This window comes from Dendropsophus ebraccatus, chromosome 11 (assembly GCF_027789765.1).
Source record: "Dendropsophus ebraccatus isolate aDenEbr1 chromosome 11, aDenEbr1.pat, whole genome shotgun sequence".
Lineage (NCBI taxonomy): Eukaryota > Metazoa > Chordata > Amphibia > Anura > Hylidae > Dendropsophus > Dendropsophus ebraccatus.
The window spans coordinates 3,029,073-3,044,201 of NC_091464.1; the positions used below are offsets into that span (position 1 = coordinate 3,029,073).

The following is a 15,129-nucleotide window of genomic DNA, read 5'->3' on the forward strand; positions in this document are numbered from 1 at the left end:
TATGCAGTATCTACTTATAGGGACAATGTGGTGAAAACCTCCCCCGACAGCCTGGACATCATAGCTCTATGGAGAAGGCTGCACTGTAAAGGCTTATTCACACTTGGTAGCTTACTGCAGGGTTTTATAGTGTTTTGCTGTAACACCCGACATCAGCAACCAGTCCTACCCCAACGGTAAAGCTTTATTCACACAGCAATATTGCTTCAGGCTTTTAACACAATGTCAGATGTGAATGAGCCCCCCTTTTGTAGCACACTAGACCAGGTGAGATAAGCGCAGATCAGAATCTTCAGCACTCTTCTATGGACTTTCCTCCTTTTATGTATATGCAGTGTAAGATGATCGATAAGTTGCTGCACCAGGTCGCCTATAAAAGCACTGAAGTGTCTCGCCCCTCCCCCCACCAGTCCAGGCCTCGCCCCTCCCCCCCCCACCAATACAGTCCAGGCCTCGCCCCTCCCTCCCCACCAATACAGTCCAGGCCTCGCCCCTCCCTCCCCACCAATACAGTCCAGACCTCGCCCCTCCCCCCCCACCAATACAGTCCAGGCCTCGCCCCTCCCCCCCCCACCAGTCCAGGCCTCGCCCCTCCCCCCCACCAGTCCAGGCCTCGCCCCTCCCTCCCCACCAATACAGTCCAGGCCTCGCCCCTCCCTCCACCAGTCCAGGCCTCGCCCCTCCCTCCCCACCAATACAGTCCAGGCCTCGCCCCTCCCCACCAATACAGTCCAGGCCTCGCCCCTCCCCCCCAATACAGTCCAGGCCTCGCCCCTCCCCACCAATACAGTCCAGGCCTCGCCCCTCCCCACCAATACAGTCCAGGCCTCGCCCCTCCCCACCAATACAGTCCAGGCCTCGCCCCTCCCCCCCCAATATAGTCCAGGCCTCGCCCCTCCCCCCCAATACAGTCCAGGCCTCGCCCCTCCCCCCCAATACAGTCCAGGCCTCGCCCCTCCCCCCCAATACAGTCCAGGCCTCGCCCCTCCCCCCCAATACAGTCCAGGCCTCGCCCCCCACCAGTCCAGGCCTCGCCCCTCCCCCCCACCAGTCCAGGCCTCAGGGAACAGCCTCTGACCCTACATACAAATAGGCATGGCTAACATGTCAGCATAACGTGCATCCGTCTATAAAAACTATTGTGGTGCCTGCAGGAGCAACGGAGTGTATAGGCAGAGTCTGCTCTACAGACTTCCCCTGTGCACAGCAACCAGCCGGTCTCCAGCAGGGGGCGCCAAACTCAAGTGAAGCACTTGGCAATAAAGTGCAAAGCAGCCGGACAAGTGCCATAAGAATGTACAAGGTAGAGCGTACAGTCCTGACATGGTGCTGGATACTGGACACATTTAGTACCAGGCCGTACACGTTGTACTAGTGCATTACCATCTCGTCACGAGATAATACTAGATATGACATCGACATAAAAAAAATCGTTTACAAATATAAATAACTCTTCTTTAGAAAACATGGCTCCAAGAGCGAGGTATGTACACGTCCATGAGCAGCAGGCTGCCCACCGTCATCAGGCACCAGCCAAGGGGTGTGCGGGTCAGCTGCCCACCGTCATCAGGCACCAGCCAAGGGGTGTGCGGGTCAGCTGCCCACCGTCATCAGGCACCAGCCAAAGGGTGTGCGGGTCAGCTGCCCACCGTCATCAGGCACCAGCCAAGGGGTGTGGGGTCAGCTGCCCACCGTCATCAGGCACCAGCCAAAGGGTGTGCGGGTCAGCTGCCCACCGACATCAGGCACAGGTGGGGGGTTTGGGTGTGCAGGTCAACTGCCCACTGTCATCAGGCACTGGCTGGGGGAGGAAGGCGGAGGGATTAGCGGCCCACTGTCATGAGGCACCAGCCTGGCGGTGTGCGGGTCAGCTGCCCATTGACATCAGTTGCCTGCGGGTTAGCTGCCCACCGTCACGTACTGGGAGGGCCGGCTGGAGCACTCCAGGAGCTCGCTCTTACAGGATAGGGGGCCTCTGTGGACTGGAGCAGACACCTCGTACAGGACGCAGATGGAGCCATCCTCACCGATCCTGTAAGACACCTCATACGGATCCACCCACAGCGTCAGCTCTTTGGGCAATAGGCTGAGCAGGTTACTCATCTTTATACGAGCGGCTACTTTGCCGATTATCGGGTCCATTTTGTGGTTGATCCGGATGCAGCGGTAGCCCGATCCCTTGGCAGGCTTGTCTGGAAACCAGTGATGTGTATAGTGCTCTGCAAGAGAGACGACTGAGTCAGTGCACGCATCTACGGGACCCGGCCGAACCTCACACACTGGCCGCATCTACGGCACCAGGCCGAGCCTCACACACCGCCCCCGGTGATGTCACACACCGCCCCCGGTGATGTCACACACCGGCCGTATATACCGCCCCCGGTGATGTCACACACCGGCCATATATACCACCCCCGGTGATGTCACACACCGCCCCCATATACCGCCCCCGGTGATGTCACACACCGCCCCCATATACCACCCCCGGTGAGGTCACACACCGCCCCCGGTGAGGTCACACACCGGCCGTATATACCGCCCCCGGTGATGTCACACACCGGCCGTATATACCGCCCCCGGTGATGTCACACACCGCCCCCATATACCGCCCCCGGTGATGTCACACACCGCCCCCATATACCACCCCCGGTGAGGTCACACACCGCCCCCGGTGAGGTCACACACCGGCCGTATATACCGCCCCCGGTGATGTCACACACCGCCCCCGGTGATGTCACACACCACCCCCGGTGATGTCACACACCGGCCGTATATACCGCCCCAGGTGATGTCACACACCGGCCGTATATACCGCCCCCGGTGATGTCACACACCGGCCCGTATATACCGCCCCCGGTGATGTCACACACCGCCCCCATATACCGCCCCCGGTGATGTCACACACCGCCCCCATATACCACCCCCGGTGAGGTCACACACCGCCCCCGGTGAGGTCACACACCGGCCGTATATACCGCCCCCGGTGATGTCACACACCGCCCCCGGTGATGTCACACACCACCCCCGGTGATGTCACACACCGCCCCCATATACCACCCCCGGTGAGGTCACACACCGCCCCCGGTGAGGTCACACACCGGCCGTATATACCGCCCCCGGTGATGTCACACACCGGCCGTATATACCGCCCCAGGTGATGTCACACACCGGCCGTATATACCGCCCCCGGTGATGTCACACACCGGCCGTATATAGCGCCCCCGGTGATGTCACACACCGGCCGTATATAGCGCCCCCGGTGATGTCACACACCGGCCGTATATACCGCCCCCGGTGATGTCACACACCGGCCGTATATACCGCCCCCGGTGATGTCACACACCGGCCGTATATACCGCCCCCGGTGATGTCACACACCGGCCGTATATACCGCCCCCGGTGATGTCACACACCGGCCGTATATACCGCCCCCGGTGATGTCACACACCGGCCGTATATAGCGCCCCCGGTGATGTCACACACCGGCCGTATATAGCGCCCCCGGTGATGTCACACACCGGCCGTATATAGCGCCCCCGGTGATGTCACACACCGGCCGTATATACCGCCCCCGGTGATGTCACACACTGGCCGTATATACCGCCCCCGGTGATGTCACACACCGGCCGTATATAGCGCCCCCGGTGATGTCACACACTGGCCGTATATAACGCCCCTGGTGATGTCACACACCGGCCGTATATACCGCCCCCGGTGATGTCACACACCGGCCGTATATACCGCCCCCGGTGATGTCACACACTGGCCGTATATACCGCCCCCGGTGATGTCACACACCGGCCGTATATACCGCCCCCGGTGATGTCACACACCGGCCGTATATACCGCCCCCGGTGATGTCACACACTGGCCGTATATACCGCCCCCGGTGATGTCACACACCGGCCGTATATACCGCCCCCGGTGATGTCACACACCGGCCGTGTATACCGCCCCCGGTGATGTCACACACCGGCCGTATATACCGCCCCCGGTGATGTCACACACCGGCCGTATATACCGCCCCCGGCCCACCCTCGCACACATACACCACTGAAGCCTACCGCCTGCCTCCTCTGCACAATGTAAAACCGCAGAGCAGCTGAATAACCGCATCGTGTAACCTGAGGCCAAGCTCATCCCCGGATCTACCACCCTGCCCCCCTAACCCCATCTTACCGATCCTCCGGTTATTTCCTATTACCGATCCCCGTTAGCCCCGCCCCCGGGCTCTTACCGATCAGAGTGTCCCGCAGAGCGCCGCTGAAGCCCTGTAGCTGCTCTTCACTGAGGCGGCTGCGGAGGAGACCGGACAGGAAACTGACGGCCGCCATGATCTCCGGTAACGTCTCCGAGCGGCTATCCTGGGAGGAGCCCATGGACCTTGCTGAACGCCACGTGCGGTGGAGACCCGAAAATCACCGGAGCCGAAACCTCTGTGATGAAAACACCGAGCGCCCGCTCTTATATACCGCTCCGCTCGTCCCCACACAGAAGCCGACCAATCAGCGCCGCCGCTGCGTCCTCTATGCTAATCAGCCAATGACGCAGCGCACGGATGACGTCAGCACTGAGATCAGTGCTAAGAAAAGAATGTGCCCGGAGATTGTTGCCAGGACAGAGCGGACAAGGGGCGTGGCATAGCGCTGAGCGGAAGTGACGACCCAGCAGTCACCGCTTACCTACCCTCATCCACTGTACACGTGTACGGGGAGGAGAAGGGGCGTGGCGAGCGCTCAGCGGAAGTGACGACGTAGGAATCCCTGTTCACAGCGTAAACGCGAGGACCTAGACCCTACAGCGTCACATACATAACACTAGTAGGGGGAGGGGTCAGCACAGAAGCATTGGGAGGACATTGCCTCATGTTCACACCAGTCCTGTCAGCGTTTCTGCCCTCAGTGCCCTGTGCCCAGGCTCCTCCTGGTGATAGGGACAGAACCTGCTGCCCATAGTAACCAGTCACCGCTCAGACATGGGGGGCGCAGAGGGCCCGACACGGGGGGGCGCGGAGGGATCGGCGCGGAGGGATCGACACGGGGGGGGGCGCGGAGGGATCGACGGGGGGGGGGGACGCGGAGGGATCGACACGGGGGGGGGGGGACGCGGAGGGATCGACACGGGGGGGGGGGGGGGACGCGGAGGGATCGACACGGGGAGACGCAGAGGGATCGACACGGGGGGGGGCGCAGAGGGCCCGACACGGGGAGGGCGCGGAGGGATCGACACGGGGGGGGCGCGGAGGGATCGACACGGGGAGACGCAGAGGGATCGACACGGGGGGGGGGCACGGAGGGATCGACACGGGGGGGGCGCGGAGGGATCGACACGGGGGGGGGGGGCGCGGAGGGATCGACACGGGGGGGCGCGGAGGGATCGACACGGGGGGGCGCGGAGGGATCGACACGGGTGGGCGCGGAGGGATCGACACGGGTGGGCGCGGAGGGATCGACACGGGGGGGGGGGCGCGGAGGGATCGACACGGGGGGGCGCGGAGGGATCGACACGGGGGGGCGCGGAGGGATCGACACGGGTGGGCGCGGAGGGATCGACACGGGTGGGCGCGGAGGGATCGACACGGGTGGGCGCGGAGGGATCGACACGGGGAGACGCAGAAGGATCGACACAGGGAGACGCAGAGGGATCGACACGGGGAGGGCGCAGAGGGATCGACACGGGGGGGCGCAGAGGGATCAACACGGGGGCGCAGAGGGATCGACACGGGGAGCCCGGAGGGATCGACACGGGGGGACGCAGAGGGATCGACACGGGGGGCACAGAGGGATCGACACGGGGGGGCACAGAGGGATCGACACGGGGGGGGCGCAGAGGGATCGACACGGGGGGGGGGGGGCGCAGAGGTATCGACACGGGGGGGGGGCGCAGAGGGATCGACACGGGGGGGGGGGGCGCAGAGGGATCGACACGGGGGGGGGGGCGCAGAGGGATCGACACGGGGGGCGCAGAGGGATCGACACAGGGATCAACGGAGGTGCGCAGAGGGCCCGACACGGGGGGTGCAGAGGGATCAACACGGGGGGGGGGGACGCAGAGGGATCAACGGGGGGCGCAGAGGGATCAACACGGGGGGCGCAGAGGGATCGACATGGGGGGCGCAGAGGGATCGACACGGGGGGTGCAGAGGGATCGACACGGGGGGCGCAGAGGGATCGACCCGGGGGGGCGCAGAGGGATCGACACGGGGGGGGGGGCACAGAGGGATCGACACGGGGGGGGCGCAGAGGGATCGACACGGGGGGGGGGGGCGCAGAGGGAACGACACGGGGGGGGGGGGGGCGCAGAGGGATCGACACGGGGGGCGCAGAGGGATCGACACGGGGGGACGCAGAGGGATAGACATCGGGGGGGCAGAGGGATCGACACGGGCGCAGAGGGATCAACGGGGGGCGCAGAGGGATCGACATGGGGATCAACAGAGGGGCGCAGAGGGCCCGACACGGGGGGGCGCAGAGGGATCGACACGTGGGGGGGGGCGCAGAGGGATCGACACGGGGGCGCAGAGGACCCGACACGGGGGCGCAGAGGGATCAATGCAGGGCGCAGAGGGCCCGACACGGGGGGGGGGGGGGGCAGAGGGACCGACACGGGGGGGGGGGGGCAGAGGGATCGACACGGGGGGAGCAGAGGGATCGACATGGGGGCGCAAAGGACCCGACACAGGGGGCGCAGAGGACCAGAAACGGGGGGCGCAGAGGGCCCGACACGGGGATCAACACAGGGCACAGAGGGGCCGACACGGGGCGCAGAGGGTCCAACACGGGGCGCAGAGGGGCCGACACAGGGAGCACAGAGGGATCAACACGGGGCGCAGAGGGGCCGACACAGGGAGCACAGAGGGATCAACACGGGGCGCAGAGGGTCCGACACGGGGCGCAGAGGGTCCAATATCTAACAGAGTTTTACCATTTACAGCGTGGCGGCCGCCGGGGACTTTACTGCAGGTGTGACTGGTCTGATTCCCATCATATAGGTACAGGGTTAGATCCCCAGCTTTGTGACACAAATGTTACATAAATCTCATTGTTATCTAATTCCTTAAAGCAGAGAAGGTATAATCAGATGTAAGTATATATACAGTGGTTTGCAATAAATTAGAATATCAACCTTTTTTTTTCAGTATTTCAATTCAAAAAGTGACCTCATATATTCTATAGAGTCATTACATACGGAGTGAACTTTTTCAAGTGTTTATTTCTGTTAAAGTTGATGATTATGGATTACAGCCAAGAAAATTAGAATAATTAACTCAAAACCCCTGAGGTGGCTTCCTAAGTGTAGGCATGGTCCGAAACGAACCCGAACCCTCGGTAATGATTCCCGCTGTCTGCCCGCCTAGAAAAATGGGATACAGCCATAGGCATAGGCTGTATCCCATTTTTCCAGGCGGTCTTCCCGCTGGATCTGCCCGCTGCACGGAGCGGGCAGACAGCGGGAATCCGATGCCGAGCGTTCGGGTTCATCCGAACCTCGGCGGGTTCGGACCATCCCTACCTAAGTGTTATAAAAGGTCCCTTAGGGTCCATTTACACAGAAAGATTATCTGACAGATTTTGGAAGCCAAAGCCAGGGATGGATTTGAAATAGAGAATAGATCCCAGTCTTTCCTTTATGACCTGATCCCTGTTTATGGTCTGTTCCTGGCTTTGGCTTCAAAGATCTGTCAGATAAATCTGTCTGTGTAAATGCACCATTAGTCTGGTTCAGTATGCAACACAATCTTGGGGAAGACTGCTGACCTGACAGATGTCCACAAGGAGGGTAAAAGCCCTATTACACCAACAGATCTGACGACAGATTATCTGCCAAAGAATTGAAGCTAAACCCAGGAGTGGATTTGAAAAGAGGAGAAATCCAGTATTTCCTTTATGACCTGATCTCTGTTTATAGTCTGTTCCTGGGTTTGGCTTCAAATCTGTCAGATCTGTTGGTGGAATAGGGCCTTAAGCCACAAAAACTCATTGCTAAAGAAGCTGGCTGTTCTCAGAGTGCTGGATCAAAGCAGATTAATAGAAAGTTGAGTGGAAGGAAAATGTGTGGTAGAAAAAGGTGCACAAGCAACCGGGAGAGCTGCAGTCTTAAAGGATTGTAACCAAAATGCCATGGGGGCGACTCACAAAGAGTGGTCTGCTGCTGGAGTCAGTGCTTCAAAAGTCACGAGCACATCCAGACGTCTGCAGGACATGGGCTACAAGTGTTACATCCCATGTGTCACTCCTGACCAATAAACAAGGCCAGAAGCGTCTTATCTAGGCCAAGGAGAAGAACAACTGGACTGCTGATCAGTGGTCCAAGGGGCTGATCTCAGATGGAAGTAAATTCTGCATTTCATTTGGAAATCTCAGTCCCAGAGTCTGGAGGAAGAGTGGAGAGGCCCAATCCAAGCTGCCGGAGGAAGAGTGGAGAGGCCCAATCCAAGCTGCCGGAGAAAGGGTGGAGAGGCCCAATCCAAGCTGCCGGAGAAAGGGTGGAGAGGCCCAATCCAAGCTGCCAGAGGAAGAGTGGAGAGGCCCAATCCAAGCTGCCGGAGGAAGAGTGGAGAGGCCCAATCCAAGCTGCCGGAGGAAGAGTGGAGAGGCCCAATCCAAGCTGCCGGAGGAAGAGTGGAGAGGCCCAATCCAAGCTGCCGGAGGAAGAGTGGAGAGGCCCAATCCAAGCTGCTGGAGGAAGAGTGGAGAGGCCCAATCCAAGCTGCTGGTGGTCCCAGAGTCTGGAGGAAGAGTGGAGAGGCACAATCCAAGCTGCAGGAGGTCTAGTGTGAAGTCTCCACAATCAGTGATGGTTTGGGGAGCCATGTCATCTGCTGGTGGAGCTTCACTGGGTTTCATCAACACCAAAGTCACCGCTGCCGTCTAGCAGGACATCTTAGAACTCTTCATGCTTCACTGTGCTTAAAATATGTTTGGAGATGGAATTTTCATCTTCCAGCAGGATTTGGCACCCGTCCACACGGCCAAAAGTCCCAATCCCTGGTTTACTAACCACAGCATCACTGGACTTGATTGGCCAGCAAACTCGCCAGACCTTAACCCCATAGAGAATTTATGGGGATTGTCAGGAGGAAGATGGAAGACACCAGAGCCAACAATGCAGACGAGCTGAAGGCCGATATCACAGAAACCTGGGCTTTACTAACCCCTGTGCAGTGCCATCAGCTGATCGCCTCCATGCCACATTGCCGCATTGATGCCGTCATTTATGCAGAAGGTGCCCGACCAATTATTGGGGGTATTTACTGTACAGACTTTTCATTTGAGCGACATTTCTGTGTTAACAACATTTTTTTTTCATTTGGTTTTATATAATATTCTAATTTCCTGAAATACTGACTTTTGGGTTTTTCTTGGCTGTAATCCATAATCATTAACTTTACCAGAAATAAACGCTTCAGAAAGTTCACATGAAACATTTATTACCCATGCGGCCATATCAGAACAAGGCTTTCCCAGATGCCCCGGCCCTTTATTACCCATGCAGCCATATCAGAACAATGCTTTCCCAGATGCCCCACCCTTCTTCATGATTCCTGGCATATCGGGCATGAAATCACATATAAAAGATAGCAAACCCTCCAGACCAAGGTTATACAAGCCGCCCTATTGTAGGCTGGAGAATGGAGTTCATACATCGGGGAAGCATTAGGCATTTGTTATAACTTCATATAATGGTGAAGAATCTTACTTAAAATACAAAATGGAGACTATGATATATTTCAAGGAGCAGATACAAAATGGATTCCACATTATAGACTTCAAATAGCCACACATATATACTACAGTATAAAGTATGAGGACTATCTGCGTGGGGGGAGGTATACAGTATTGGGGGAAACAACTACAGAGGGGGAGGGAGGTATAGAGTATGAGGGGAACAACTACAGAGGGGGAGGGAGGTATACAGTATGGGGAACAACTACAGAGGGAGAGGGAGGTATACAGTATGGGGGGACAACTACAGAGTAGGGAGGGAGGTATACAGTATGGGGGGGAACAACTACAGAGGGGGAGGGAGGTATACAGTATGGGGGGAACAACTACAGAGGGGGAGGGAGGTATACAGTATGGGGAACAACTACAGAGGGAGAGGGAGGTATACAGCATGGGGGGGAACAACTACAGAGGGGGAGGGAGGTATACAGTATGGGGGGACAACTACAGAGGGGGGGAGGTATACAGTATAGGGGGACAACTACAGAGGGGGAGGGAGGTATACAGTATGGGGGAACAACTACAGAGGAGGAGGGAGGTATACAGTATGGGGGAGCCACTACAGGGGGGGAGGGAGGTATACAGTATTGGGGGGACAACTACAGAGGGGGAAGGTATACAGTATGGGGGGGGGGAACAACTACAGAGGGGGAGGGAGGTATACAGTATGGGGGGGAAACAATACAGAGGGGGAGGGAGGTATACAGTATTACCCTTGTTTCACACGTAGTAATAGTGCGGCCGTATGTACGGATGTAATAGTGCGCCCGTATATTTGAGGGTTCGTGTGTATGCTGTGAAGTATAGGATATGCGGCTGCACAGTGCACACTATGTATGAATCTACGGCCCTATCGTAAACGGACCCGTAAAAAATGAACAAGACCATTATTTGCGGCTGAATATGCGGCCGAGGATTGACAGGCGGTCCGTACAAAGTACTTCAAAAATAGCCGGGAATGATGCCGAATGCCGATGCCTCTAATAGTTACTATATTAAATTAATCAAAGACATTTTATTTGTAATCAAGACACTTTCGTTGATCAATAATTTATTTCTAACGAATCCATCATTTTGCAATTAAATATACTGTTAAAAAAAATAGATATATAAATAAATGTATATTTATCTATATATTTATTTTTTGACATTATATTTAATTGCACAATGATGGATTCGTTAGAATTAAATTATTGAACAAAGAAACTGTATTTATTTAAACGAAAATGTGTTTTATTCATTAAATATTAATTAGTACAGGAAGCACTATAAGCCGGTAATTCATATGCCGGCAATAGAGCATTCTGTACTAATCATCACTTTACTTTAATGAAAACATCAAATGTTTCTTCTAATTATGTTATGACAATAACATTATTAGAAGAAACATTTAGAATTATATGTGCGCTCAGCTGATTGGCTGATCGGCTGAGCGCACATATAAAGAGCCGGTCCGCAGTACAGTCACTTTATTGTGCTGCGGACCAGCGAAGAGACAACATCGGGGTGAGTATAGAGCTCTCCCCACCCCCTCCCCAGCACTGCACCCCTCCCAGCAAGGAAGGGGGGGTCACTTAACCCCTTCCTTGCTGGGATGGGTGCAGTCTGACATCAGTCTGGCCCCCCGGGGGTTAAGGGGGATGCAGTACATCCTCCCTTAACCCCTTGGGGGTCAGACTGTAAGCAGCGATCTGTAAAGATGCTGCATACTGTAAGGAGCACAACACCGCTCACAATGATGGGTGTTGTGCTCCTGTTTGTGTGTTTTGTGTGTTTCTCCCTTTTTGTTTTTCAGATATCGGTATCCTGGGGATTACGTCGGATTCCATGGACTACGTCGATGACCAGCGGTTGTTCTTTGAATTTTTTTTAATAAAATGGTCAATGAGGGTTGTGGGGGTGTTTTTATTTGAATAAAAAAATTTGTAAACTTGTGTCTTGTCTTTATTTCTTTACTTTATAGACTTAGTAGTGGAAGCCGTCTAATAGACGGAATCCATTACTAAGTTGGGGCCTAGTGTTAGCCGGTATAAAATGGCTAACACTAACCCCCCATTATTACCCCAGTACCCAATGCCACCAGGGGTACTGGGAAGAGCCGGGTGCCAGTGGTCCCGGAGCGTCAATATTGGCGCTCCTGGACCGGGCGGCAGCAGGCTGGTAAGATTTAGGCTGGGGAGGGCCTAAACCAATGGCTCTTCCCACCCTGGTGTTACCAGGCTGCTGTCGTTTGGTTTTTAACCCGGCTGGTTATAAAAATAGGGGGGACCCTATGCGTTTTTTTTTAATTATTTATTTATTTAAAAAAAAAAACGCATAGGGTCCCCCCTATTTTTATAACCAGCCGGGTTAAAAACCAAACGACAGCAGCCTGGTAACACCAGGGTGGGAAGAGCCATTGGTTTAGGCCCTCCCCAGCCTAAATCTTACCAGCCTGCTGCCGCCCGGTCCAGGAGCGCCAATATTGACGCTCCGGGACCACTGGCACCCGGCTCTTCCCAGTACCCCTGGTGGCATTGGGTACTGGGGTAATAATGGGGGGTTAGTGTTAGCCATTTTATACCGGCTAACACTAGGCCCCAACTTAGTAATGGATTCCGTCTATTAGACGGCTTCCACTACTAAGTCTATAAAGTAAAGAAATAAAGACAAGACACAAGTTTACAAATTTTTTTATTCAAATAAAAACACCCCCACAACCCTCATTGACCATTTTATTAAAAAAAATTCAAAGAACAACCGCTGGTCATCGACGTAGTCCATGGAATCCGACGTAATCCCCAGGATACCGATATCTGAAAAACAAAAAGGGAGAAACACACAAAACACACAAACAGGAGCACAACACCCATCATTGTGAGCGGTGTTGTGCTCCTTACAGTATGCAGCATCTTTACAGATCGCTGCTTACAGTCTGACCCCCAAGGGGTTAAGGGAGGATGTATTGCATCCCCCTTAACCCCCTGGGGGCCAGACTGATGTCAGACTGCACCCATCCCAGCAAGGAAGGGGTTAAGTGACCCCCCCTTCCTTGCTGGGAGGGGTGCAGTGCCGGGGAGGGGGTGGGGAGAGCTCTATACTCACCCCGATGTGTCCTCTTCGCTGGTCCGCAGCACAATGAAGTGACTGTACTGCGGACCGGCTCTTTATATGTGCGCTCAGCCGATCAGCCAATCAGCTGAGCGCACATATAATTCTAAATGTTTCTTCTAATAATGTTATTGTCATAACATAATTAGAAGAAACATTTGATGTTTTCATTAAAGTAAAGTGATGATTAGTACAGAATGCTCTATTGCCGGCATATGAATTACCGGCTTATAGTGCTTCCTGTACTAATTAATATTTAATGAATAAAACACATTTTCGTTTAAATAAATACAGTTTCTTTGTTCAATAATTTAATTCTAACGAATCCATCATTGTGCAATTAAATATACTGTCAAAAAATAAATATATATATAAATATACATTTATTTATATATATATTTATTTTAACAGTATATTTAATTGCAAAATGATGGAATCGTTTACATTTAATTATTGAACAATAAAAGGGACTTTATTAGACAGAAAATGTGTTTTATTAATTCAATATATTAACCATGAGAGACATCGGCTATAGTGCAGAGGATCGCAAACCCCGGTAATAGCGAGTCATGTAAACTGTGTTCCCTGCTTTCCCAGATGCATCCAGAGGTGTTTCCATCACTTTCTTAACATTTTATTTGTTATTTTTAGTTGAACCAGATTTCCAAGTAAATGACCGTATGTTTTGAGCCGCATGTCTATTTTTTCCCACGGCCGGAGTTTCACCCGCACATTTACAGCCGCATAAAAAATACAGCCGCACAGTTACAGCGTGTGAAACCAGCCTTAGGGGGGAACAACTACAGAGGGGGAGGGAGGTATACAGTATGGGGGGGAACAACTACAGAGGGGGAAGGAGGTATACAGTATGGGGGGAGTTAGACAGTATTTGGGGGGACAACTACAGGGGAACTTACAATATAGGAGCCCGACAACAGTATACAGTATGGCAGCTAACTACAGTATAAAGTGGGGCAGGTGGGGGTGGGGACATAATAAAGAAAGTATACTTACCTGTCCTCGTGCAGCTGCAGGGCTGCATCACTCGCATTCTCCAGCTCCTGCTTTACTGGCGTCATGAGAGATGGATTGCCCACAGCAGAGTCCCACCACGGTAACTGACTGGCTGAGCAGGCAATCCATCCTCGGGGTCATGATGTCGGTAGGGGCCAGGAGCAGTAATGCGGTGCTGCAGGGGCACAAGGACAGGTAAGTATACTTTCCTTATTATGTCCCCTCCCTCGCACCAGATTTTTTTTTTTATTTTCACTTGACTTTTTTTATCGTCTTTTTTAATCTTCGTATTCAATAAAATGAACCTATTTCCCAACATATCATAATATTTGAAAATCTGCCTGGCCCTCAATACAATACATACAAAGATACACAATGATTACCTGAGATGAGGGAGGGGAAACCCAAGGCCCACCAGGTCCCATCATGCTAGGACACCATTCAGGAGGATAGATATGCCTCAACTTGCCCCATAGTGTGAATGGGGGATGTGCCCTGTGTGACCTCCGGCTTCCAGTGAGAACTCAGAGGAGCCTTTGTACTGGTGAAGCTCTTCAATCTCTTCTTTTCCATTAGAGAGCAGCCATGTGCCGAGCCTCCAGAATCCTCACCATTCTGTAATAATTGTCAGTAATCCCAAGTATTCGAGCCATTCCTCATTTTCTCGGATTAACTATTGATTAGCTTTCAGTTGTCTTATCCCGGACAACCCCTTTAACGACTTTTCTTGACTCTATCGACTCTTTTAAGCTTTTAGGATTCAATGCAGTAAATTCTGATGACTTTTATGATATGTTCCTCCCATCTATAACCTGGGACATTGTGAGACAGGATTCTTTTAGGTGCAAATCACTCATGTTTATTGGCCGAGGTGCACATAGATCCTGTCCTTGGCTTTAAACACATGGCTCCTGCATGGAGTGTAACTGGGCACGTAAGAATAGTGGCTTCATCTTACAGTGCAGAAACACGGCATATAATCAAGGCCCCCATACACATAGAGAGACGGCAGCTGACTCCACCAATATCAGCAGGACTGGCACTCCTGTGTATTACTCATGGCCCCTACATTATGGGTAGAGCGGGGGGGGGGGGGGGGGGGGGTGCACCACCAGTGGATTACCCACCCCCCTTCCTCTTCCCTCTCACTCAGCCATGTCTATGGCCGACACTCAACATTCCTGTGTATGGGGTAAACAAGAGAGACAGCTGTTTGCAGCAAATGTTTGGACTCTAGATATTGGTTTAGGTTTCCTTGTATTCAGTTTGGAGGAAAACCTTTTGCCTTTGTCCCCATTCA

The 15,129-nt window shown here is 53.9% G+C and overlaps 1 protein-coding gene across 1 annotated transcript; it reads right to left on the reverse strand.

Moving 5' to 3' along the window:
- Nucleotides 1-1,030: 1,030 nt before the first annotated feature.
- Nucleotides 1,031-4,464, reverse strand: LOC138767132 (protein BTG2-like). The gene is made up of 2 exons (XM_069944408.1): nucleotides 4,238-4,464; nucleotides 1,031-2,219 (listed from the first exon to the last, which is right to left on the reverse strand). Exons 1-2 carry the CDS (start codon nucleotides 4,377-4,379, stop codon nucleotides 1,900-1,902), a joined length of 462 nt encoding a protein of 153 aa, XP_069800509.1. The 5' UTR covers nucleotides 4,380-4,464; the 3' UTR covers nucleotides 1,031-1,899.
- Between the last annotated feature and the right edge of the window lie 10,665 nt (nucleotides 4,465-15,129).